This window comes from Brachionichthys hirsutus, chromosome 2, assembly GCF_040956055.1.
Source record: "Brachionichthys hirsutus isolate HB-005 chromosome 2, CSIRO-AGI_Bhir_v1, whole genome shotgun sequence".
NCBI lineage: Eukaryota > Metazoa > Chordata > Actinopteri > Lophiiformes > Brachionichthyidae > Brachionichthys > Brachionichthys hirsutus.
In genome coordinates, this window is record NC_090898.1 from 12795103 (window position 1) to 12822230 (window position 27128).

The following is a 27128-nucleotide window of genomic DNA, read 5'->3' on the forward strand; positions in this document are numbered from 1 at the left end:
CTTCTGAGAGTGAACGTGTGAAATACAGGAGCGCTTCTCTGCAACTGCTGATAAGCTGCACACTGACATGACAAGCCTGTCAGGTAACACCAATACACCGGTAAACACCTTAAACTCGCTATCAAACAAACACACACACACACGAGCATGAGGAGAGAATCACAGAAGCTAGGGGCTGAAAGAAACTGGCAGAGAAGGTCTCCCAGAGGTACAAACAGCTTGTAACAGCCCAACCTCTCCCCGTCCTCCAAAAACAAGACTTCCACTTCACTCAGACAAACACAAATGCATCACAAACAAATGCATAGCACATACATCATTCGTAAAATTGTTAGAGATGAGGCAGGAGAAGGCCCCCGGAGCTCAATTGGACAAATCATGACGTGTGTGTCTGTGTGAGGGACATATGCATAAATAGCAGCATATGCATCAGTGTGATTTTAATGTGTGTGTGTGGTCTTCCTATGGTATGTTTTGCATGTGGGGAAATAAATTAGCAGTGATAGCAGGTTGCTCTGACAAGTCCTGTTAATTAGATCATCCTCCTGAGCGTTTTTTTTTGTGGGGGGGGGGGGGGGGGGGATTCAGAGGCCGAGATCATCTGTTCAGCCTGGAAGATCTCATGGGGGGGGCAGGAGACTGCAGAACAGCAAAAAAACAACCTTGCAAAAATAGACTGTACCATCTGCAGGAGAAATGCTATTGTGCAGCTGAACCTATGAAGTGAGGGGGGGGGTGAGAAGAAAGTATAAAGAAAGAACACTCATAGGGAAAAGAAGTCATACATAAAAGCCTGAAGGAAAACTAAGCTGGAAAATGATTTGTTTTTAGTTTGCAAATGATTCTGAAAAGCAGCAGCACTTGGAAGTCTGAAGGCCTCTTGGGAAGCCCGCGAGTGACACAGTGCTAAAAACAAATTCAAACGCGCTTATGTTTATGATGACCATAAACACAACAGGAAAGTGACGGTGTGGAATATACTTTAAACATGTCATTATCTGTAACTTATATAATGCCGGTCCTGTGCTTTACGTCTTTCCATCCATTCATTTCTGGGACAGGACACAGAAGCGGAGGGCTAAATAGTTTATCCCAGTCGTTCCTCTCACTGGAAATGTTTTCCCTCTCCTCGTGGGGAGGCATCCAGAGGCATCCCCAAGCCAAATGGAATACGTACTTCCTCAAGCGACTTCTGGGTCTACCCCATGGTCTCCTCTCAGTCAGATACTGGAATCACCTCAACTGGCACTTTTTTGATGCGAAGGAGAAGCAGCTCCACTCGAAGCTCCCTCTGTGCATAGAGCGTGCCACTCAGCGCAGCCACTCGACAGAGGAAGCTCATTTGGCCACTTGTTTCTGCAATTTGACTGCCTGTAATTCAATGTAATGCGTGTCACACACATGCAGCTACGTGTCTATGCAGCTGTGTGTGTGCACAAACAAATGTACTTGTGATAAATTGCCAATTTGGCTTCAGTTGACTCGCCTGCACCTGGTGCAGTTGTGGCAAAGCCAACTGACTTGTCATGATGTTGGGAAATGACAAACCAAGGAGCGGGGTTTAGAGATGCATGCGGCTCCTCGCCGTGTAGCATTACCACGATTCATCTCCACAAGACTGCAAAGCTTGTGATAATCGCTTTAGCTAATCCTTGCACGCTTTGGGCAAACAAGAGTTGGGGGAGAGATGGGGCGGTGGTGGGCTGCTGGGGTTGAACTGGGTGATGGTCAGGGTTAAAGCATGGTCTTGTTTGTGTTTCCACGTGCGTGGTTGTGTGAATGCAGCCTATCTGGGTAAACTTCAAAGCACTGAGTCTGTATGGAAGGAAATATGAGCACAGGATGTAATGTAGGGGAAACGAAAAAAATAAATCAAATGATTTTTCGCCTTATCTTAGGCAGTCAGGGTTTGCTGCAAAGACATTGCATGTTTAAACATAGGCTGCTGGTATTTTGGATTATTGGAGAAAATCGATCGCTTGGTTGTGCGTAGGCGGATGCAGGGCTGCTGTGTGCAGGTGCATTTCCACGGCGTCATTGTTTTCGCTAAATCGGTGGATGCCAGCGTCTCTACCTGGGCAGATTATACATTTTTCTATCCCTCCTTTGACACATGTATTACCTCTCATTTTCACTTCTGCCTGTTGGCAAAGCCTTACCTGTGCTGCTTCTATTCCTAGACTTAGGATGCCTCCAGTAAAAGCACAAAGGTTTACTCCAGACTGACACTTTCCTGCAATATGGCCTATAGACATGGCCACAGGATCACCTCATTAGTATCAGAAGGTGATCTTCTTCCTGACAAGTGGGACTTTACGGCACTGCGCTCGAAAAATAATGAGCAAATATAACCTCTAATGTCTAAGTATAGTCAACCGGGGTCTGAAGAGACCTGGAACAGAAACCATATATGCCTCAAGAGGTGTCTTGGGCCCTTGGAAGTTTGATCGCGGCGTGGGCGTGAGGACTACACAAAGTAAACAAAGGACTTTAAGAGTAGGAAGTGATGGCTGAACAGTGTTTGATGAGAGCTCTTAGCCTGTAGCTATAGTGCATTAGGCACAGATGAGCCACAGCCAGCTCCCGCGCTGCTAATGTAGAACACATTACAATGCACAATGAGTTATGATTGCCATTAAAGAGCAAATGATTCTCACTTCACCGCTGGATTTAAAGGGCTGTTGCCGCTGTGCCCCGTCCTTTCTGTTTGTGCCCATGCACGCTCACACCAGTGGCACGCCGGTGAACATCACTCTGCTAGATGCTTTACAGAGTGCGTCCACTCACATTTGATGAGCGTTGCTGCGTCGGTGAATACAGAATTCAATATTTGAATTCCTAATTGCATTACGAGAAGTAAACGTGAATTTGTGAAAAAGGATTGCATTGACTGTGCAGCGCAATAAATTGTCAACACACCCGATTAGTTTGACAAGCTTGTGCACCTATACAGCCTAATAGACTCTCCTTTCTCTTGCAACATCAGAATTCCTCTGTACTCTTCAATGCCAGCAGGAGTCCTCATAATGACATCATGCATTCTGGAAAACCATGAGGGATCGTTAGCTTGCGACGGGTTAGAATCAGAGATGAAGAGACCTTTCATCCGATCTCTCGCTTTCTCTCCTACAATATCTACCTCTCCCTCTGGGGCGAGGAGGCTATAGCTGTGGAAGAAAAATAAAAACCCGAGAGGCAGAGCGTGGGTAGATGCCAACATTAAGATAATGATGCCGTTTTGTCAGCCCTGGCCTAAAGCTCCGTCTCCTAACACATGAAAGACGAGGGAGATAGCAGGTTGGCGTAAGAGAGGCGCTGTGGCGGTAAGCTAACAGTCGAGTCTCCAGGTGCCTGCATGCCGCAGACATGACAGAGATGTGTTTCAGACAGGCCGTTTGATTAAGCTGCCAGCAGGCGAAGAGAGCTTTCAGCGTGTCAATGGTCAATGATAAAAAAAAAAAAAAACTTCTCTCTGTCTGCACACCGTTGTTAGAGGACGCCGGGAGTAATTACGGCAAAGAGACCATGCAGTGTTTGAATTCTGAGACATTTAATGCAGTCTGTTGTAGCATGTGGGCCGCAGTGAGCTGGCCTTGACCACCGCGTAAATGAAAAGGCTTGCAATCTAAAAGCAGAGCAAATGAAAATGATCAACGCAGCGATTGGTTCCAATTATCACCGTTAACATCAGACACATAAACAAACAAACACACTACAAATAATAAAATGTGTTCTCCATGGGCAAGATTATGCCTAATTTATTTTAAGTCCTGCTGGAATGTGATTTGTGGCTGAGGAAGCCCACGCTGTTCATGCTTGGTTTAAAAAAAAAAAACCCAAAACAATGAAGTAAACACATAACGGTACAGCAATCGGGACGGGGCGGGGCGGGGCTGGGGACACGAAGCTGGGAGAGAATCATAAAGTGCACATCTTTGTAAACAGATAATTAGATCTGTGATAATAGAGGACAATAAGATGTCAGTGGGGATACATTTGCACGCGACAACAGCATGATGTGGCTGTCTGAGTGACTGTGCTACTCAAATATGAACTCGAACTCAGCGGCATGCGAGCCCCTGCTGCGACGGACGCCGCCATGATGATGGAACATGTTTCGATCGATAAATCGCTTAGTTCCTGGCAAGTGTCTCCCTGAGTCATTAGGTCATGTCCCGCTGTCACAGCCGATTATTGACTGAACACCAGTGCAGGGATAAAACCCCCCGTCAGTGCCTCGTTAGGCTGCTCATTAGGAAGCTAGCTGTATATTCAAATGCAGCTGACCATTTGAGTCGAGGCTAAGTCAGTCAGCTATAGTTGTGCATGCAGGAGTGAAAGCTGGAGGTCAGTAGGATATGTCATTATTCGTTTTCTTAAATTTAGTTTGACCGGTTCGGCTCTAACGACCAAATCCTGGGGTCAGACGGCCTCGGGTCCTGTCTGCACGTCTGACTTCATCTATGACAGAATTTGCACGGTGTTGATGCCGCACATCACTTTCGATTATTTTTACTTTTTTTTTTGCCATCCATAGCATTCGCTCACAGGCTCTTGAGACGATGCTGCTCATGACATGATACAGCTTCCTTCACTGAGCTGCAATAAAAATACGGCAGTCAAATGTGTATCATATTTGACAGTGAGAGGCGTTATTAATATCTTGCCGGTTGGGTCCCAGATGTACTCTGGTATTGGCTGAAGTCAAGAAAGAACACCTGGAAGAGATGGCACTTCCTGCTGTTTGCTGCCCTCATGTTTGGGCTGGAAGCAAAGGTTCTGACTCAAAATCTCTATTATATATATATATATATGTATGTGTGTGTAACTCTCTCTCTTCATGGATCGTGCATTTTTTTTTCATTCAACTCATTTTTGTTGCAGCAGATTTTCACATCCTGAAGCCAAGCCAGGAGCCACAGATTTCATAGATTCTATCAGCAGCGTTCTTTCAAAAGACAATTAAATGCAAGACGGTGGTTCCGAGCAACAAAAAAAAAAATCACCTCCTGCAGAATCACCTCCCGAGTGAGGAGTTTGCTACCTGCAAAGACCAAAGCACGATTCACATCATATTTATAATGGTATGGTTCCTTTCTTCCTACCTGTTCATCAGAGGAAAGGAGATAAATACTTGATGCAAACCGAGTTTTGCAAAAATGAAGCAGCAAATGAAGGTTGAAGATTCAAGTCACACATCGAAGTCTTGTGATAAGGACGAATGTCCTACAATAATAAGAAATAAACAACATGCTTTACTACAACATATCTCTAATAAATAACTACAGAGCAGCAGTGTGAGGTATGCTCAGTGATAATGGCTGGAGGAGAAAATGCACTACAAGTTGGCCAGTGTGTCCCATTTCTGAAAGGAAATCAAGCGGTGTCATCTAGCCCTTAAAGTGCCCCCCCCCCCCCCCCCCCCAAAAAAGAAAAAGAAATGCAGACTCCAAACAGAGTGGAAAGAAAAATCCTAGAAAATGGAAGGTGTCTTGGGAATGGGGCCCTTATTTCCTTCCATTTCTCATTGGAGCAGTCAAGGGACATGATGGTAAAGAGAGGCAAGCAGGACTTAATGAAAATGAATGAAAAGCTACTGAACACTGGCGTCGTTTGGAATGGAGAGGGCAGAATAAGTATAGAACAAGATTAAGAAAGACAGGGGAACATAAATAACTCGGTCAATATCCTCTCCTCGCGGTCCGGTCGACGCTCAAGAGGCGTAGGGAAATTATTCGAGGAGGAAAGTGCACAAAGCCGGCAGGAGTGAGGATGGGATGTGCAGATGCAATTACAAGGCAGGTCAGAGATGAGAAAGGAATGTGGGTGGCCAGGCACACTACAGATAAAAAAAAAAAAACACGACACACACAGAGCAAACACTTTTCATTGGCTCTCCTGTCTCTTTCTCTGTGTAAGTTATTGTACAAATAAAAAGTGAGTTTTCATTAAATAGTAAATGCAATTCCTTATTTTTTGTTTAAAAGCCATTTCCCACCAAATGCCATAAAATTACATTACACAACCGCATCTATTATCACAGTGATTTTTGCCTTGCACTTATATTGAATAAAGCGCTGCAGATATTATTTTGCAAACACATTTGTTGTGTGTTTTGTTCACTTAATCTTTTTTTGTCCCTTCACAGTGGGTAAGAGCTGAGGCGCACACTCAGAAATACATAATGAGATAATCTTTATGCCATAATTACTGGGTACAACACAAACTGTCAATACACTTGAAAGGGTAAGCTTCCACACATGCACGAGTATAATGGCACAGACCAAAACGCACAAGTGCACAAGGACAAATACTCTGCAAGCAGAAACCACTAAAAAGGCTTTCACATAATCATTGTCGATTCAGCTGTTTCACAGCTGGACGTAAGAAAACAGCGCTTTTGCTTACGTCGTCGAGTTTGTGTGGAGAAAGTGTCGGAGAAAAGGGCTAATTGGTATTCTTGAAATAGTCTTTGTTTTTTTTATTATTAATTTCAGTACACTTGTGAGTAAGACAGGAGACAATAACCCTCGACTGCTATATGAAAGTGCTGTAGGGGAGAATTGGATGAGGTCTAATCCGATTGACACAGCGCTTAACAAGATTATTAAATTGGCTCAATTATCAGATGAAACTGTAGCGATTCATTGTTACAGAAAGGTATAGGTTTGTGGGAGGAGGCTGATCATGTTTTATGACGGTATATTTAGTATGCGGTCACCTCTGTAAAAAAAAAAACATTCACCTGGCCTTACAAGGGGAAGAAGCATTGGACTATTCCATGAAGCTGAAAGAAAGCATAGCCTGTATTATATTCAAATGTTCCAAGCTTTATTAGTCGTGTTTTTAAGCAAGCCAAGCCAACAATGGGGCTGGGAGTATTGTCTCCATGTCTCATTCTGTTGTGATGGGAGATGGCAGTAGGTCAGTGAAGGACGTGTACGGCGACTGCCTTTTGCAAGAGATTATGTAAGGGGACTGGTCGAGTGGGGCGACACAGTGGCCCCAGTGGATCTGGGACTTTACTGTGTGGAATTTGCACGCTCGTGTTGGTTCCCTCTGGGTTCTCCGGCTCCCTCCCACCCACCACAGAATATTTGCAATGAAGGCGAACTGTGACTTAAAAATTGACTGTAGGAATTCATATCTTTGTGTGTTTCCCTGCAATGAACTGGCAACTTGTCCAGTGTGAACCCGGCCTTTCCAAGTCAGTGTCGATAAGCTCCAGTCTACGTTTAAATCCATCATTTAATGTCTCTTAGCAGCACTTCAGCTGTAATGACCAATAACTACTCTGTCCCAGCAGAGCTTTGTTCTTCAAGTGAAAAGACACCTGCTCCCAGAAACACACAGTGCACACACTAAAAGAGGAAGTTACTACTGCCATCGAGGAATAGGGATGTAATTTTTTTGCTGTGGCTGCTTCTGGGAACAAAGAAAATCCAGCAATTCTGGAGTCGCTCTGAGGGCTGAGTACTACTTGGTAATTCAGAATAGAGCTGTCGATGACAAGACTGCTGGACACCACAGCACACGGGGAACAGAGTCAAACTCCTAAAGGATGGTGGGGAAAAGGTTGGTTTCACAGCTGGGAAAAAAGGACAAGTTGGGTTCGGGTCCAGCTTAGTGCGCCAAGATATTTAATCTGCTACATGTTCCAACGTGATGAAGCTCTGAACTCCGAAACTGACTCTGAAAACAAGAAAGACAGAAAACAGCAGGGAGAAAGAGAATGAATGCAATCGGCTGAGTGCTGCGATGGAGACAGATGTGATGAGAGATGTGTGGCCTGTCTGTGGGCTACTGTGTGGGGAGCATAATCAGTGGGAGGTTGTGGCGCATCATTATTCAGAAGTTGAAGCCCACAGAGAGAAGCTGAAAGGTAAACCAGATGATGAAGGAGCAAATGATTCCCCCCCCCCCCCCCCCCAACCTCTTTCTCTGTCCCCAAGTCCACTCCTTTAAAACCTTGAATCTGGAGCCGAGAACCGAGGGGATCCCAGCAGCGGGCGCAGCGTGACCCATCAGCATCCCAACTGCGAACACGGTGGCACATTTACGCTTAAATCTGAGCAGGGCAGGGGGTCGAGTGAGCTCAGTTTGTGTGCGTGTGTCTGAATAGCAGTCTGTTATCTTTCTCCTTTCTACAATCTATTCACCAATTAACTGATGAGGTCATTCATTTGTGATTCAAGTCTTAAAACAGTTCCGCCTTCAAATCCCTCATCCTTTCTGACCCCATGATGATCAGACAATAAAAATAAATAAATAATCAAATTATTTCAGCCATGGTTATTATTTGCATTTTAAACAAGGCTATCATACATACTTGCTGTGTATTGCATTCACAACGGAACCAAATCTGTCAAATATCTTTACAGATGCCAGACTGATAGGAAGCAGCGCTCCATCATGAAGTACCTGCATCCCTTTTATCATCAGCGATAGGTGAGCAGATGGGTTTTAAAACAAAACCGTCTGTTTCCTTCTATCTACATGATGTGAATAGAGATTAATTGAAGAGATGATTCGTTCTTAAAGTGTCCTTGCGCCAAGTCTCAGGAACCAAAAAAAGTATTACCAGCAAGACTGGAACAATTAAGTCTGCCTCGTGTCCAGATGCTATCGGACCAGCACACAGTAAACAAGAGCAGATAGGACGAAGCCCCAGGAAGTGAAATGAATCACAGTCTCGGTCTGATACAGACATCTCTCTCTCTCTCCTACATGCAGCCATTGTGTGTGGAGACTGCGGGTCAGCTTGTCTTTTTCCCCACGCTGCACGCTGTTAGTGTGTGTGTGCAAGCACGCACAAGAAAGGGAGATGGAAATGTTGGCACCTTAAAGATCACATATTATACTCTTTTTCCACAACGTATCGCAGTTTCCAGACACTTGTATGAAATATCTGTAAAGGTTTTTGTCAAAAATAGCAAACAGATGCTTGCAGGACAGCGTCCCTCTTTTCTGTCTCAAACAACTCTGAAAACAAAACTGAAACTAAGTTCATTGCATGCATGCCATATTAGTGGTGTAGAAACATGGGAAGTGAGTTTTTCACCATATGTCTCCTTTGATATTTGTCAACGATGACCATCATTGTGTTTCCTGCTATCGGTGTGTGCCAGCGTATCTGTATGCTTTCCTGGAAGAGGGAAACAGGGACGAAGCTGGGCCTGGCAGAGCTGCGATAGGCTCCCGTCAGCCCGGTCGTGCTTATCTGCCGTCTCACAAGACCTTTCAGCTCCTCCCGCCAGATGACCTGTCTGGAATGCTAAGCTGCAGCTCTGAAACTGACAAATGTCACTCTAAATAGGATGCTGCGACTCGTGATTGATTCATGCCGACTCAGCCAGCCTCATAGACCGGCCTCACAAGGCATCTGGTGGCGCTTGCGTCCACGAGGCAATATCATCCCTGACATTCGGAAGCATTCATGGAATGGAGTGATGTTCATCGGCGTTGTGACAAGGCGCCGTGCATGTGTGCTACGTAACGCCGCCACCTATAAGAGTGCTGGGGAACAGGATGCAGTTGCAGACCTGTGAACTCCGTCATCATTTATTAAAGATGACATTTACTTTTAGCACATAGCGCTCCCAGGCTTCCTCCACTCCACGCCGCTTCTAAACACACCACTGGGAGCACGCGCTGAAAAACAAGAGAGCACTGCAGACACACATAAAAACAAGTAGGATCTCACAGTCTTTGATGCTGCAACATAAAACCCACTAAAATACGAATACTCGCCGTGCACACACACACACACACACACACACACATATGCGCTGATTTACGCACCTCTTGGGTCATTCTTTTCTGTACAATAATCCTTGTTAGAGATGCAGAGGCGTTGTAATGACAGCCATAACCATTCTGAGACAGTTAGTCTTACGACTACCTCAACTCTGAAGTCTACTGGGACGGCTACTTCACACACGTTTATTGCCTTCATGACTATTAGTATCTCCATTTTACTGCCGTCATCGTAACCATTTACCTGACAAGCACAGCTTCAGAGGGATTTCTCATCTCCCCTCTTGTCTCGCCCTCCTTCTTCCTCGCATACCGGCACACAAGCAGATTAAAACGTCCCGCATTTGCCGCAAGACCCGTTGAATATTGATTAGGCGGTTGCGTTCGCAGCGACAAAGAGATTTATGATGTTTTCACAGTTGTGGTTAATGTTTGAATCAGTCGTCATATAATCCTGAGTATTGTGTGCATTTCATGCTAAATGCTTTCGTTAGTGTTGAAAACTAGACATTGAATTCATTTTTTTTAATCAAAACATTTCAGAGTCATTTAACGACTGAAGTTAAGATGCCAACATTTGGTTTATTGTTGTTATTATGGTTGTTCCCTTTCAATTATTTCAAACATTTTGTGTTTAACATAACAAATAAAGAAAACACCTTTTTACTTTGCTTGAATAGAGGAAGTATGAGCATTTGAGCGATGTAAAAACGAGGGATAGATGGTCCGTTGGTTCGGTGCACGATCAGCACAAATTTTGGCCGTGAGTCATGAAAAGTGAACCGAGCCGCGGGGCAACGCTCTCCGTTAACCAGCCCGTCTTTGATCTGGTGCTCGCCGTGGGCCAGGAGCTCGATGTAGCTCGATGTCAACCAAAATGAGCTCCCTCTGTAGGGTGGCATGGCCTGACCTAGGAGACAGAGTGAAGTGCTCGGACATGCAGGTGGACACGTGATTAGAGTTGCTGCTCCTTTGCCTCTGAAGACGCCAGCGGGGATGGTTTGAATCAGAATCAGAATCAGAATCAGAAGGTGTTTATTGCCATTGTCAGTGAGGGTTCACAGACTAGGAATTTGTGGACTATTTAAGAAATATTCTGAGTGCCTCCTTTGGAGATTTTCGACCCGGAACTCTCTGGAATGGATGGAAACAGCACATCGCTCCCCTTAGAATCCATCGGAGGAGCTGGAAGTATTGCTAGGTAGTGGCCAGGACTTCAGCGTGGATGGTTGGATGGATGGATCTTCTGGTTCAGAGGAAATATTATGATTTTAACTCGTGACAATAAATGTGGGTTTGCTCAGCCTCAACTCTCTGAATTCAGTCGGCCTACATTTGAATCAGAGGAGAGTCTTGTAAACATGTTGGATCAAGAAAATATCAGATTTCAGTTCGCTCAGAAGGTTCCTTTTTGATCTATTTTTATTACCGTAGCTCTTTTAGGACGAAAAGGAGATAGAGGTGTATAGGTACAGTTTGGGCCATGTAGGGTATAGATCAATGCTGTCTGATCCTACTGTGCTGATAGGCCACCATAAAATCCTCTATGGACTGGTCCCCGGACTGATAAATCCAGACACATGACACCACTGTGATGTACAAGCAAGTGTGTGTGTGTGTGTGTGTGTGTTCGTGTGTGCAGGGGAATACAGAAGTGAACAGAAGGATCTCCTGGGCTTCTCAGATCTATCCAGTGATTGTTCTGCTAGTAGTGTGTTGCGGTTAAATCCGGTCTGGATGTACCTCTTGGATGTCAGGGATACACTTCCCTCCTTTGGAGCGCTGTTGCTTCATTTTAACTGAGATTTAGAGGAAACACGCACACCCTAAGCCACAAAACACCCCTATTCCAGGGGAATGGGATTTCATATGGTGCAGGTGCAATGCCTTGTGTGTGTGTGTGTGTGTTGCAAAATGCAAATAAAGACAAATTAGAGCAGATGATCTACTGACCAGAAGTAACACACACTTGTGAATGTGCAGATTGAGGCAGCGATGGTGATTAGAAGAGGCAGCGTCAATGTGTTCACATAAGAATGTATACAATAGTTATTCCTTCCTTTGAAAAGCCTTTCATGTCCTTTTTCTTATATATAATACTTGCTGGGTACGCAGTGTGCTGAATGTCCTTCAATTTTCATAGCAGCTGTTAGCCTTCGAGTACACAGCCTGCATCGTGTATTCAATCTCTCATGCATTTAAATATCTTAATGTGACTAACTGGATTATAGCTCATTCATTCAGGTCCAACGTGATGCTGTGCTTTTCCTGATCGACTCTCGATACCCCAGACGAACAGATCTGGGCTGCAGGGAGCAAATATTCTGCTGTAACCGTGTTTGGCTAAGCGAGAGCTATAGGTATGTTAAGATTAGAAACATGCACATTGAAGATAATAGATTCTCCACGTTGTAGGTGAATGTTCTGCCTCAGGCCATCCTCTGCTCTTCCTCTGCTGAGGGTGCGATTTATAGCCTCAGAAGATAAACAGTTAGTCTTGCAACAAGCTGCCTATGATGAACAGCTACACGCCTTCACAAGACATGTCGCTATCATGGTGTAAACTGCACATAAGTATGATTTTTTTCTTATTCCCCCTGAAAAAAGTACAAATTGGTGCAAGTGTAAAGTAAATGTATGGGTAGAACATTTTTTCAAAGACATGTTTGAATTAAATGGAGTAGACATTCTGCTGTATCTTTATGGTGATAACCAAAACGTTGTGTAAATAAAGTTGTGTAACCTTGAAAAAGATTCACGTTTATCGCAAGCTTGCACAAATCCCAGACTGTACACTACTTCCATTTTGAAGTGGGAGTATTTTACATTTTCACTGAGACTACACGTCTCTTATTGTGATCATGTTCCTTTGATGCTAAGAGCTCTTCCCAGATGGAGTATTATACATATTTGTTTTAGAGTAGTGAATTAACAGAAGTGGTGCAGATCTTCATAATGTTGTAAAATAGTATGAATTAATCTTTAACATCTAAGTTAAGAATTATTAGTGAAGAATTATGGCAGTGGGACTATGAAATGTAAAGCTAGGAATTAACAACTTCACCGGTTCACCTACAACAAAGCCAGAATATAACTTAAACGAATCCCTTCTGTTCTTTTTAAAATGCATAACGTTTAGGAGCAAGTCTGTCTCCTGGTCGGTCCACAAGAACGAGGCTGGCGCCATGTGTCATGTTTTGCCAAAGTGACGACGAGAGACAGAGCGTTCTGATTGGATAGGGTTTGGGGAACTACGACGAAACCGATTGGTTTGGCATGCTTGTGAATGTACTTAACAACACACGATGGATGGAGTTTTTTATTTTAACGAGGTTGTGTGGAAAATAAATAAATAAATAAGTGGAAGGGTAAGAAAAAGAAAAAAAATGGCATATGGCTTCAGGTAACTGTATCGTGATGTTGTGTGATCCTGTGACTCCGAATTAAGGGGAGGAGAATGTCAAATGACGCAAGAACACAAGAAAAAATAAATCTGTCCGGCTTTACTTCTGGCTTCCTTGAATGGAGAAATACAGCTTCTTTTAAAGATGGAAAGCTTCCAGAGGAAGACATAGGGACACTTAATTATGAATCCTTATCAAACCAGACGTCTCACCGGTCCCTTGCAGAGAAACACAAGCGTACAAAACGCAGCGGCTGCACATGCTGAATGACGCGAGTTTACAGGCTTTGCATGCGAATGCAGATAACGTAGTCAGACGGTGAGGAAGAGCAATGTCAAAGAGACAGGCCCTCAAACGAGGCTCCGAGGTTCCCTCTCACTCTCAGCAAACTGACAGACGCTGGCCGGCGAGTCAAACAGTGTCAGAATGTTAAGCTCCACTATGTTTTGACACCCAGTGCTGTCGTCAGCAGAAAGACGGAAGCAAAACAGCAGAAAAGGCTGTAAACACCAAATTCACAGTCCATTTGATTTTTTCGTTCCGTATGAATGCACAGACTCCGCAGTGTAGCGCACAGACCCACGCAAAGCAATGCAAACTTGAGATGGGAAGAGTGATCCACTTTGATTTCATATACTCACGGCGGAAAAATAGTGTCCGACTCAGCTACGAGACAACGCTTGTTAGAAATGCATTTCCCTGATATTAAATGCACAGTAGGCCGAAACGCAAGTGCACCTCCATTTTTCCAAAAATCTTGATACATTCCACAATCCAGATACGAACCAGATGACAGTCGGTGGCAAGATAGAAGGCCCCTCCCTACAGGATTGCGTCAAATTCCATAAACATCAACGGCCATATTGAGGAACACATTTTGAAGCTCGATTTGTTAACAAGAATTTCAAGACACAAGTTCATGGAGATGCATGGTGACTTCACCATAACAGACACAACAGCATATATGAAAGCCTGGAAATCTATTCTGTCGCAGAAAAAATAATACAATGATTTTCTCAATTAGAAGATAAGGAAGTAGAGAGAGAAAGATCAAGTCAGAAACCCATTACCGAGTGTGATTTGGTGCTTAGAACGGATGGGGAAGAGAGGGTTCCATTCTTGTGACTCTCGTCAACAGAATCTTTCCTATTGCCGAGTGTTCCTTAATCACACACGGCACGGCGAGGGTTAACCTGTCCTATTGGCATGTGTGAATGTCTGTCTTCCTAGAATGGACTCCATGCAATCTTTCCTTCCCCTCTACCGTCACAGCAACACTGTGGCGAGGCAATTTTGTGATGTTATCCGGCTGATTTTATTTGCTCAGCAGGGCGCCACGTGCCCCCCGACCACCACTGACACATTTCTAGGCCTGAACAGTCTCCCCAAATGCAGATCCCACCCGAGACGTGGGGAAATCAAAGTAATGAAGTATGCAGAACACTTGCAAGAGCATCAATCAGATGACAGCAGGAGGACCGACAACAAAGCAGGAGAGAGGTGGAGGAGCGGCACGAGAAGAGAGAATGGGAAAACAAATAAAGGCCAATACTTAAGCGTGTGATGAAGCCGCACTGTGAAGCGAAGGACCCATATCCAGTCGGGACATATTACGCAGCCGCACATGAAGGCGATGAGAAGAGGGAAGATGAATGTAAAGGGGTTGAAAAAAGAACAAGGACAACGATGTGAGGCCCTGATATGCCCTTTATGGACAGTGTCTGGTTGGACTGCCCAGCTCTGACAGCTGATTAAATTTTCATGCTCAAATGAGTCAATATTAGATATGACATTTTCAGGGTGAAGTAGTCTGGGGCGGATATGGGGAAAGGGTAAAGCGCTTGTTGCCATGGTGGCCAAATGGCCAGTCCTGGCCAGAGGGGACAGGAAGACAGTTGCTTGGGTGCTTTCATGTGACGCTCACTCTCACACACACACAGACACACATATATAAAGAGAGATGGAGAGGGAGAAAAAGAGTGTTCTGATAGGTGCGCATCTATCATCCATCATTTATCCCTCTACTGTATTCCTTCCTCTATTCATTTATCTACCTACCCACATATCCATCTATTCATCTAGCTGCTATCCATCTATCGCTACATGATTGTGCACACGGACATAATTGCACACACACACACACACACACTAGAAATAAATAAAGCACATTCAGTCCTTCTGAAATACCAGCTCTCCTGTACACGGTGTTTCCTCACACTCCTCTTTTTTCTTTGCTTCAAATGGGAAACAAAATGCACATACAAGTGACTGTAAGTTGGTGTAATTACAGGATGATTTATGAGATCATATTTTCAAGCTGCTTCTTTAGGGGCGCCATTCGGACCGAACACAGAGTAGGCCGATTTCGCCGGCGGAGGTCGCACTGAGCATGCACGCATCACTATTTCGCTCTCTGCACATTATCTGCTCAACATGCTTTGATCTGCCAATATCAATCCTCAAGGATGCCCGTGAGGGCTGGACCGAAGACTCAATCAGTCGTACTGCAACATGATTCTTTTTCATCTCTTCTTGTTCAATTGCTGAGTATTCGGGGACGTTTCTGAAAATAGCTAATGATAGTAATGGGAGTCTCTACTGCTGGCCTGGTTTTAAATTGAGGAGGAGGAGATGGGAGTCCCCGGTAGTCATTTTACACCCCGAACTTGCATTTCTTTCGCTGTATCTGAGGAGCGGATACGGAGGATCTAATTTTTTTTCTGCAGAGCAGGAAAATTCAGAAACTGAATTGCCATTTTACCGTAGGAGAAAGAAAACCACATTTCGATGGTGGAAGATCTGTGTGTGTGTGTGTGTGTGTGTGTGTGTGTGTGTGTGTGTGCACAATTGCAAGGGGAACTGAGATGTAGGGACTTGACATCTCTCCTCTTTAATGAGTCTCTCTGGAGATGGCAGGTGCATGTTCAGCCATTCTTTTACACGCTCAGCAACAAACAGACCAGTCTTCTCTCCCCCCACTGCAATTACAACTGTCCATTAGCAGAATCGCATCATCAACAACCACAAACCAGCGTCGGTGTTGATAAAACCATACAAAGCCTTCCTGAAGCAGCGCCGTCAGCGTACGCACGCCGAGCCCTGTCACAGCAGTTTAAGCCAGAACATAAACACGACTAAAGAGGTTCACTTTATTTCCTGATGCGCTTGGATTGAGAGTGTATTATCCTTTTTTTCATTTTTCTTTTCACGCAGTCTCTGTTTTTAGAATAACCTTATTAACTGATCCTCTCATCTTTGTGAAACTCTTTTAAAAGCAGACGTTTACATGATCGTATGAACTTAATAGTCCTTGAGCCGCCGTTCCACGTTTCATTTTAATCATTATTACTTTCGGTTAAGTTGCCTCATCCTTTTTTCTGTGTTTCCTCTGTCCTTCCTTAACCTTTGATGAGGTCATTTAGTCAGCTTTGTAAATCGCTGCACCAGTGATGTTAATGATTATGCTCATGATCCATGTTGGCCTTAGTATGAAGGGGTGCGATGAAAGACTTTCATCTACAGTTGGCTAACAAAGCTTTAAGGATATTTGGATCAGTTCTTCGGACAATATTACTGAATGTTGCTGAGTCCCCCCCCCCCCCCAAAAAAAAGCACTGTAATTATGTTTACTCCTTAAAGTCAGTGTGGTAGCAGGGGAAATCATGTATTCTTCTCTTTCAAGGTTAATTTATCTCTTTCTCTCTCTCCATTTTCTCTCCGAAGAGCAGCCTTCCACATCTTTACCCGACAGACGATGAACGCCTTCTGTGAGATGCGAGGAGGCTTTCAAAAACCAAATCATGATTGCATTTAGAATTTAAAAACTCGTCCCCCAAAAAAGGGAGAAAACATTTCGTGGATGCAGAAGCTTTTCATCGGTTTAAAGTTTGGTGAAGGTTATCAGGGAGAGACAGAAGGAAGGAAGGAAGGTCGTCTGCCATCATTGATGGATTGATCTCTGATTAGGCTTCAAGCATTGTTGTGTCACCAGTCAACTGGAGGGGGGGGGGGGTGGGGGGGCGGAAGTGAAAAATCCATTGTTCACTTCTCCGAGTTAAAAGAATACACTCAAGCTGTGTGACTAAAGTGAGCGTGAAAACCATAACAGGTTTGCAGTGCCGTAAATGTTGTGTGTCGGTTGGTTAACCTGCTCACAGAGCTGGAGATGCGGCGCAGACCGGGGGGGGCATTCGCCTCATGGGTGGTAAAATCACACGCCACGTAAATAAGCGGCGCCTCTGCCGAACTCCCACTCCCTCCGTGGGGCGCCGCTCGAGGAGGCGTGGAAGGGGAGGGGAAGGTTATTCTGTGGTCAACCCTTTGAATGTTGGTTGAAGTCTGTCCTGTGTTGTCTCCTATCACAGCTGGGAGATTTATTTACTGCAGCTGACACCCTGTGGGGGGGGCACAGGGGGCCCTAATTGCTTCGCAGTAGCAATTAGGGCTCTTGGATATCTTCACCCAGAAAAATTAAGGGGCAGTGGCGGGTAACGCCGCCACTTTCTACAACAACACCACAGAGCAATGCACCAGTACACCCTCAAAGTCTCTGCTCCATGAGGCATGAGCAGACGGGGGGTTCTAATAGCCTGACTGGAATGAGTACCACAGAGGATTTAAACATCATGCTAATATACAACAAAACTAAGAGACCATGGCGTGTTACGCCAATCCACTCGCACGGCTCAGATACTGCATGAAGCCTCGTTTCATCGAGATTACGAGGACTTGGGTAAGTTAATGCCTCAACAAATACCAAAACTGGAACGCACATTTTCCCTTAGGAGGGTTTGGATTTTCTGCCGCTATTAGCACATGCTAAGCTGTGAGTCATCTCGAGAAAAAAATATGATAATAGCTGGTGGATGAAAATGAGCGCTTCCTCATAAGAAGTTGTCTTGCTGCATTCATTACCGACAACATCCAATTCAAGGTAAAAAGGTTAAGGCAACCAACTAGGCTGAGACGCCATTAACGATTCGGACATGTTTTGCGCACGAATGTGTTACTGTATGAGTTAATTGATCCAGTTCTGAACTAACTAATACGTTCACTCCGTGGAAATGCTGGCATGTTGTCAACTTTCCGTTCCGCTTGCACTATAGCTAAAACTTTCTATTACAGCCACTTCCCTTTTGAACACTCTCATCCAAACAGATAAGAACAGCATATGACAGGCTAATTAATAATGAAAGCTTCCCTCTGAACCCCCCACAATAGGATTTCTATTAATGTTGATTGACCCTGGCTTATTCAGTGCCACTCTGGAACAGGCCACTGCTACCACTGTGCATTCTAGGGTGCCAGTGCAGGTTAGCTGAAACATGAATAATTCCCAGTGGACATTAACAGTAAAGAAGTAGGGCAGAAGGACTCGGCGGCGCCCCTCCCCTCCCATCCTCGCGCTCAACCCCCTCATCAGCAGGCTGTTAATATTTAATTATACAAGCTTCACTTCAGACTCTCCAGCTGAAATCATGAGGTGGAGACAGAGGTGTGGTGGGACCGGGATGAGGAATGTGATGAAATAGAGCATGCGGGGGGGTTGGATGAGGACACAATGAAGAACAGATGAAAGGAAGAAAAGCGTAGCGAAGTTGGATGCACGTCCTTTCATATCTGTGAGCGAGTCATTAAAATATGACGGCGGTTGTAGCGCAAGCGGCGAAGAAGACCGACCGAAATACAGAAGCCACGGAAGTTAGACGTCTCGAAATAGTTAGACTGGAGGACATTGTGACGGGAGTCAACGTTTGGTCACATTTAATTTAGACGGGTCCAAAATCATTTTCAAATTGATAAGCCAAAAAAACGTCTGCTAAATTATCGCAATCGTAGCGACGGAGCTAAGAACGTCTCATTCGTACTATCCCTTTGATCGACTTGTATTTTTTTTTTTATAAATATAAAAAGCCTTCATCATGTACATTATTTATTGATTCTATTGCCCATTTGATAAAATACATGTTTCCTTCCCTAAATGTGAATGATATGATGTCAGCTCAGTGCAATAATCCCTCTTATGTCTTCTTCCAAATGCTCAGTGCCTTTTCTAGCCTTTTTAAGATGAGAATATTGCTGCATTCACTGCCAGCAGAATACATTTAAAAACGTTTTTTTTTTCTTTTTCGGAAAGTTCAAACTAGAAATTGCAGATAGCTCAGTGTCAGAGCAGAAAGTTTGTGTTTGAAGCATTATTAATTCTAATAACAGGGGATAACTGCCTTCTGAAAAAGTTTTTCCTTTACGTATCTGCTGCTTTTTTTTTCCATCTGATAAGTGCTCGGGCTTTTCACATCACGCATTATAAGGCAACGGAAAAGCACTTTAATGATACAAACAGACAAATTAGGCTGCTGTGTACTTTAAGATTCCTCTCTGTTCGCCTGCACACTCTGTTTATATTTTATACATAACCAATTTATAAAGACCACCTGTCAAGTTCCACGGAGCTAATGATGAGTCGGTTCAACACGCGAGTCAAAATCCACTGGCAATGTGGGGGGTGACATGAACAGTATGATTTGCATGTATTTAATACTGAAAATTCCTCCTAATATTAGACCCTGGGCCATTTCCTTTTCAACAAATCTTTTAGGAGTGGGATCTTGCAAATGAAATAGTGGTGCATTAATAATTTACTCCTGTGCCTTTTATAGCACATGGCTCTTGAGATTCGTAATTCTATTCATATTAGGCCTCAGATAAAAGTTTTAATAAATAGGTGCTAACAATTTTAACTGATATTAAGAGCACCGATTAAAGGGTATACGGTGGACGGTGGACTGAGTAAGAAATCCATGAAGCAGAGCCTCCCATAGCTCTCTGTTATCTTTCTCTCATCTCTCTTTTAATTTTCACACACACAATTTCCTCATCTCACACCATCAACTGTCCATTTTCCAAACAATCGTGCGATGGTGAACTGAGATGCAGACGTTGTGCAGGACCGTTAACATCTGTGCAAACCATTTATGGGAGAGAGAAGATGAGTACATCCTTTAGTCAAAAAAGATTTACGACTTTGACCTTTGACCTAATATTTGACCTTTGACCCAATATTTGACCTTCGACCCAATATGAAAATTAATAATTAATAAAACATTTTATATAAAAAAATTAATAAATTAATGATGACCTTTGGCCTCGTATAAAATATTAATAAAATATTAATTAATAAATAATAATTAATTAACATCGTATAAAATAATAGTACTATAAAAAAAATAAAGGTAACTTTTTTTGGTCAGTAAGGAGGGTAGGGTGCAACCCCCCTTCCCTTCCCCCTGACACTCCACTCCTCCTCCTCCTCCGGATTGTTCCTTTATGAAGCAGAGTAGAGAAAAGTAGAACAGTACATTATTTTATTAACATAATAGTAACCCGGGAGCAGCATATTCCTCTCAGATCGTCCTTGCACTGAGTTAGAGAGAGCGAGAGCAAGCCGTTATAGTATCTTTCCACGCCTCCTCCACGCCCCTTCTCCTCTGGGGTCCTTCCTGAGCTACGCAGCTGCGGATGGGGGAGATGAGACAAAAAAACAAAAAACAAAAAAACAGACCTACCCTTCCGTTGACACAGATGTGTATTAGCGGCAGTAAAAAAAACAAACAAGCCCAATATAACCATAAAGAGATTATAGCAGTTGTAAAAAAAACAATCAGCATATGGCATGTGAATTGGGAGAATTTCTCTGGCCATGTCTGGAGCTCTCTCTCGCGAACTCTTGTGACCACAGAGTTGTAAATTCTGGATTTGGGTAAATATAACAAACACTTAGATCGTGCTTTTTGCGACATGTCATAAAACACCTTTCTTTTATAACCGAGCGTAACTAATCCAAAAAAACATGGTGGGTTTGTTTTAGTATGCGGGGGTTGTTTATAGTTGTGGTGGGAGATGTCTTAGCTGTGGTGTGGTTCAATGTCTCTCATGACCTGCGACCATGGAGTTAGGTAAACATCTGGAACTAATTGATCAATAGTCATAAAGCACATTCTAACCGGTAAGTGATGCGCCAAGTTCCTTTTATAAACAAACAAAAACCGTAACCCCAGATTCAACTCGTTAGACGGTCGTAATACAATGCGCCTAATGAAGGGGCGGGAAACTACTTTTAAATGAACCCGCTGCAGGAGAAATCTGAGTGTCACAATCTTGCAGCCTTGACCAGAGATGCCTCGCATACACCAAGCAACAATGATGGACGGTAATTAGGAATTGTTAAATATATTCTAAAAAAAAAGTGTAACTTGTTTTTTAAAAACAATATCTTTTATTAGTGCCTTCTCCCATCTCAATTGATTCGGATTCCTCCGGTGAGTTCTACCATATCTGAATATAATCTAATTCAAAGTATTATACGTTTAAAAGAAATCTAAAGTCATGTATTTTTTCCTGAAAAAAATCAACAGACGATGAAAGGATAATCGGAAACACGCTGAGTAAGTAAAATGTTATTTTTTCTACCTCGCTGTAAGAAATTAGGAATAATAGAATGTTGAATGTTGAATGTTAATTTTTTCGTTTTATAGTTGATCTAAAAAACGAGTTTGAAATAATAAACTTCACCCAAAGCGACTTTGGTACGTATTAAGTATTACATCTTGCATTGCACACTATATATATATAGATATATATATATATATATATATATTTCTGTTTGAATTCGTATGTGGAAAAAAATCAGATTTAGGCGATCCTAGTCTTGTTCCAACGGACACGAACCGATCTGGTCAGACGTTCGGCTGGCCTCTACTTGAGTTTGAAGATTTGTCATCGAGTTTGGATGACACCGAAGATGAAGGTAAATATGTGATTGTATGGCATTATATACTGCAGAGCATCATAAATGAATTGCTTTTTTTTTACTAAATCATCGCGTCTTTTTTTCCTCACACAGATCTCCTGCCTAAGAATGTGCAACAGGAAACGGCTGTTTCAGATACGCCGACAGCCACAGATGAAACCCCTGCCAACGCTGGTAAAAAAAAAAAAAAAAACAAATCACACACGCACGTTACGAAGCAGTAGAAACGGCTAAAGCGTTGTTGTTTTTCCCCCTCTCCTTACATTCCAGTATCGGCGTTCGAGGACATAGAGGCTGAAGATTTACATCCGCAGGAAGAACGAGCATCGTCGCCAGAAATCATCGCCATTTCCGGATCACAGTCATCAGAAACGGACGTCGACCCGAATGACGTTGGCAACGTTGCCACCGCACCCCCGCCCGCAGGAGAACTACAGCCAGCAAGCCCCCCGGCAGGAGAACTGCAGCCTCCAACCCCCCCGGCAGAAGAACTACAAGACCCAAGAATCCCTCCGCTGCGTCTCAGGATTCCGCGTCGCAGAATTCCGCGTCAGAGAAGAGATAGACAAGCCGTCTATGGGAGATACCGACGCGAGCTGACGATTCTTCACGACTCAGCCTTTATGATTCTCGGAGCTCTGTACCGCATGCTTCTGAAGGATTGATGAGTGAGTTTTTAATTTCTTTTATTTTCTTTCTAAAACAAATGTGTGTGTGTGTGTGTGTGTAAAACAAAATGAACCCCAATGCAGATATTCTCAGATCACAGCTACTTGCTATTCTATATTTTCGTGAATTGGATAATGCCATCCGGTTATATGATAATTTAAACCAGAATTATGTCTGCTGTTTGAGCGGGTTAGAAGAAGCCTTGCGTCATCTTAATGAAACTATGGAACCCGAGTCTAATAGTGCCTCAGACGAGGATGAAGACCGAAACGCTGCAAACTCTGTCGCACAGTTTGAATCACCTGCACCCGACAGTCATCCATCAAAAGCAGGCTCATCAGCTGATGGGCCTGGGGAATCAGCTGATTCCCCAGGCCCATCAGCTGATTTGCGTGTGTTAGAATCACCTGTTGCGGGTCCATCCGGTTTTCACCCAGTCTCATCAGCTGATTCCCCAGGCCCATCAACTGATTTGCGTGTGTTAGAATCACCTGTTGCGGGTCCATCCGGTTTTCACCCAGGCTCATCAGCTGATTCCCCAGGCCCATCAACTGATTTGCGTGTGTTAGAATCACCTGTTGCGGGTCCATCCGGTTTTCAGCGCGGAGGGGGCACCGCTGTATCGAGCGATGGACCAACTGTAATTTCACATCCTCGATTTAACCATAAAGAAATCCGTCATATTCTGAGTCTGCCGCCGCCTTCAAACGCTCCAGATTTTGGAAGTTATTATTCGGAAGTCATCGGCGGTATAGCCTCGCACGTGGAAAACGCTCTCTCGGAGGCTCGGTGCGACGATCTCATTCAACTGGAATTAATGGGTCGCGAGATTCGTACGCATATAACAGGCACGGTTCGCAGCGATGAATCTGTCCAGGAGACATTTCGGGATCTGCTGGAACGGATTGTTCAATCCAATCAAAATGCGTTGTGTGATGAGCTCTTGGAATTAAGCGTTCAAATTGTGCGTAATCCACGAGGGGGCGGAAAAAGAAAGGCGGACAAATGCTTAGAGGTCGAGTTGATACGCAAGAAGAGCAGGCATCTCTTTGTATCGCATAATTGTGATAATCAGCTGTGTTTTGCCACCAGTTTAGCACATGTGATGTTCCCAGAGTTAGATTCTGACCAGATCGGCATCCTAGCCAAAACGTACCAGCGTCTCGCTGGTTTAACCGATCAGACCCCCGTCTCTTTCAGCGACGTTGCTAAATTTGAAAAGATTCTGAACCGCAAAGTTTTTGTGCTGTTTAAAGAATCATCCGATTCAGCGTTTTCCTACTTTGAGACAGAGTTCCCTGTTGGGAGTAATGCAGTCGCTCTGTTATTACATAACGACCATTATCACGGAATCAAAAACCTCCGGGGTTTTTTAGGCGTCAGATTCGTGTGCGTACATTGCTTTCGCGGTTATGAAAAACCACATCTGCATAACTGTCTGGGGTATTGCAACATCTGCTGTGACCCTTGCTGCAAACAGGAAAAGGGGACGAGCGTCCTATGTCGAGACTGCGGTCGCATTTGCAGATCCGTCTCTTGTATGCAGAGACATAAAGAACCAAAGCCGGGCCCCCAAACCAGTCTGATGCTTAGTCGATGTCAAAAAGTTAAACTTTGTTCAAAATGCTGCAGACTGTATGAGAATACAGTATCGGGGGAAGACAGACACAAATGTCAAACCCTCAAATGCAATATTTGTTTTGAAAAAGTACTAGAAACCGGCGAACCACATCTTTGTTACATTCGTCCTCTGCCCCCCGCAGAGAATAATGTAGAAAAAATAATCTTTTATGATTTCGAGACGTTTGTCGACCCCGAAAAAAAAAATCACCGGCCATACCTAGTTTGCACAAAATCTCTACAAGGAAAAATCTGGGCCTCCTACGGTTTGGAATGCGTCAGGGATTTCGTTCTCAAATTTCGCAGACCTATGCATAAAAACACCGTCTTTATAGCTCACAACGCCCGCGGCTTTGACAGCTATATAATTCTTCAAACCCTGATCGAACTCGGTATTAAAACAACGCCGGTCATGCAGGGAAGCAAATTACTGTTTTTCAACGATCCGGAATTTGGGCACAAATACATCGATTCTCTGTCCTTTCTGACTATGAAATTAAGTTCTATGCCGGAAGCTTTGGGGTTTGTTAACATGTGTAAAGGTTATTTTCCACACAGATTCAGCTCTCAGGCAAATCTTAACTACGTAGGACCCTTTCCCCCGGCCTCGGATTACGGCGTTGAACGCATGACGGCTTCTGAGCGGGGTGAGTTTGACAAATGGTACGCCGAGGCGTCTCGACTCACTTTTGATTTTGCTCGTGAGGCGCTGCGTTACTGTAAAAACGATGTTGATATCTTGGCAGAGGGATGTAATTTATTCCGTGCTCAATTTATCAAAGACACTAACGTCGATCCTCTTCTTTCCGTCACCATAGCGTCGGCGTGTGTAAGAGTATTTCGGACAAATTTCCTTTCAGAGAAGATGCTGGCGATCCCCTCTCCGCTAAACTATCGCGAGCGATACAAAAACTACTCTGATGCCTCTATCCAGTGGTTGGAGTGGGAAGCGCAAAAACGAGGCAATTATATCCAACACGCCGCAAATCAAGGTGAAAAAACTATTTCCGCCCTCAAAATACAAGTTGATGGATATTCAGAGCGTGACGGTGTTGCTACTGTATGGGAATTTATGGGATGTTTTTATCACGGATGCAGCGACTGTTTTCACCCCAAAACCGTCTGTCCTCTGAGAGGTGTGACGTTTGCAGAACTGAGATCCAAAACCGAACAGAGGCTGGAGCGGCTGAGGCACGTCTGCGGTTTGAACGTGGTTGTAATGTGGGAGCATGAGTGGAAGGAGATGAAATTGTCCCATCCTGGGCTGAGCGTGTTTTTAAAATCCTTTAACCCGCCCTCCCCTCTGCTTCCCCGCGACGCTCTCTTTGGAGGCAGAACATCTGCGTTTTCTCTGCGTTACACCAGCGGACCCGGGGAGACCATCCATTACGCCGACGTCACGTCGCTCTACCCGTACGTCAACTGTGCATTTGCATACCCGCTAGGTCACCCCAAACTGATTCACAAAGATTTTGAGGAGCCCCAAAACTATTTTGGCTTGATCAGAGCAACCGTAAATCCACCGCGGGGTCTGTATTTTCCGGTCCTACCGTCCAAAACGTCTCGAGGTAAATTAGTCTTCACTCTCTGCCGCACCTGCGCCGAGATGAATAATCAGGATGACGCATGCGTGCACGACGACGGAGCCAGAGCTCTGACGGGTGTTTGGGTGACGGTAGAATTCAACAAAGCTCTGCAGATGGGGTACAAACTAGCTAAAATCATAGAAGTCTGGCATTTTGAACAAAGTAGCAGTAGCATATTTGTCGGTTACATGCATACTTTTCTGAAAGGCAAACAGGAGGCTTCGGGATATCCTGCCGACGTCGTCGATGAGGAGAGCCGACGAAAATACATCTCGGACTATCATCAAAATCAGGGGATTTTGTTAGACGCAGCCAACATCAAACCGAACCCGGCCAAGCGACAGGTGGCCAAACTGTGTCTCAACAGCTTCTGGGGTAAATTTGCCCAAAAAAGTAATTTGCGTCAGACAGTGTTCATTTCAGAGCCGGGGGAGTTTTTTAAATATCTCTTTTCAGGGACGTACGAAATTCACTACTTTCGAATACTCACTGAAAAAATCGCTCTGATTCAATGGACTTACAGCAAAAGAAAGTGTGTGGCTCCGCCAAACAAAACCGATAATGTATTCATCGCCGCTTTTACGACCGCCTACGCGCGTCTAAAACTCTACGGTTACATGGAAGAATTGCAAGACAGAGTTTTGTACGTGGATACAGACAGCGTCATTTACGTAGTGCGCGAGGGACAGGTGCCTTTAAAATACGGTAATTACCTGGGTGATTTGACGGACGAATTGGGGGGCGACACCATTCAAGAATTTGTTTCTGCCGGACCAAAATGTTACGGATATCAGACAAAAGAAAAACTCAAAGTGGTCTTGCGCGCAAAAGGAATCACGCAGACGCAGGATGCATGCCGGACCGTTAATTTCGACAGTTTGAAACTTCTTGTAAACGAGTATTTGAGAGGATCGGTTTGTTCTGTCATAGAAACGCCTCAAACCGGTATAAAACGCGATAAAGGGGGATTTTTTTTGAGAAACTCTGCATTTGTGAAAAGATTTCGTGTCGTGTATGACAAAAGACGATTGTTGCCGGACGGCAAGACTTTACCTTTCGGATATTAACCATGTCACAATTCCCCGAAGGCGAACAGGTGGATTTCGACCCCCGACTTCAGTGCCCGTTCTCCTGTCTGGTGGCGGGCCCTAGCGGCTGTGGAAAATCATTCTTTGTAAAAAATGTTTTACAGCATAGTCATCATGTTTTTGATAAACTTCCTGTCAATGTGGTGTGGATATATACGTCTTTCCAGCCAATGTATGCAGAGCTGCAGAAACTGAA

The 27128-nt window shown here is 44.1% G+C and overlaps 1 protein-coding gene across 2 annotated transcripts in view; it reads right to left on the reverse strand.

Moving 5' to 3' along the window:
* The window catches only part of LOC137909696 (cadherin-4-like), a 200517-nt gene that overhangs the window by 71172 nt on the left and 102217 nt on the right, over positions 1-27128 (reverse strand). The window contains exon 3 of one of the 2 annotated variants that reach the window (XM_068754167.1): positions 17554-17577. The exons of the other annotated variant lie outside the window; for it this stretch is intronic. Within the exon in view, the coding sequence (XP_068610268.1) occupies positions 17554-17577 (24 nt within the window). The remainder of the gene's footprint in view (positions 1-17553; positions 17578-27128) is intronic. 2 annotated transcript variants of the gene reach the window in all.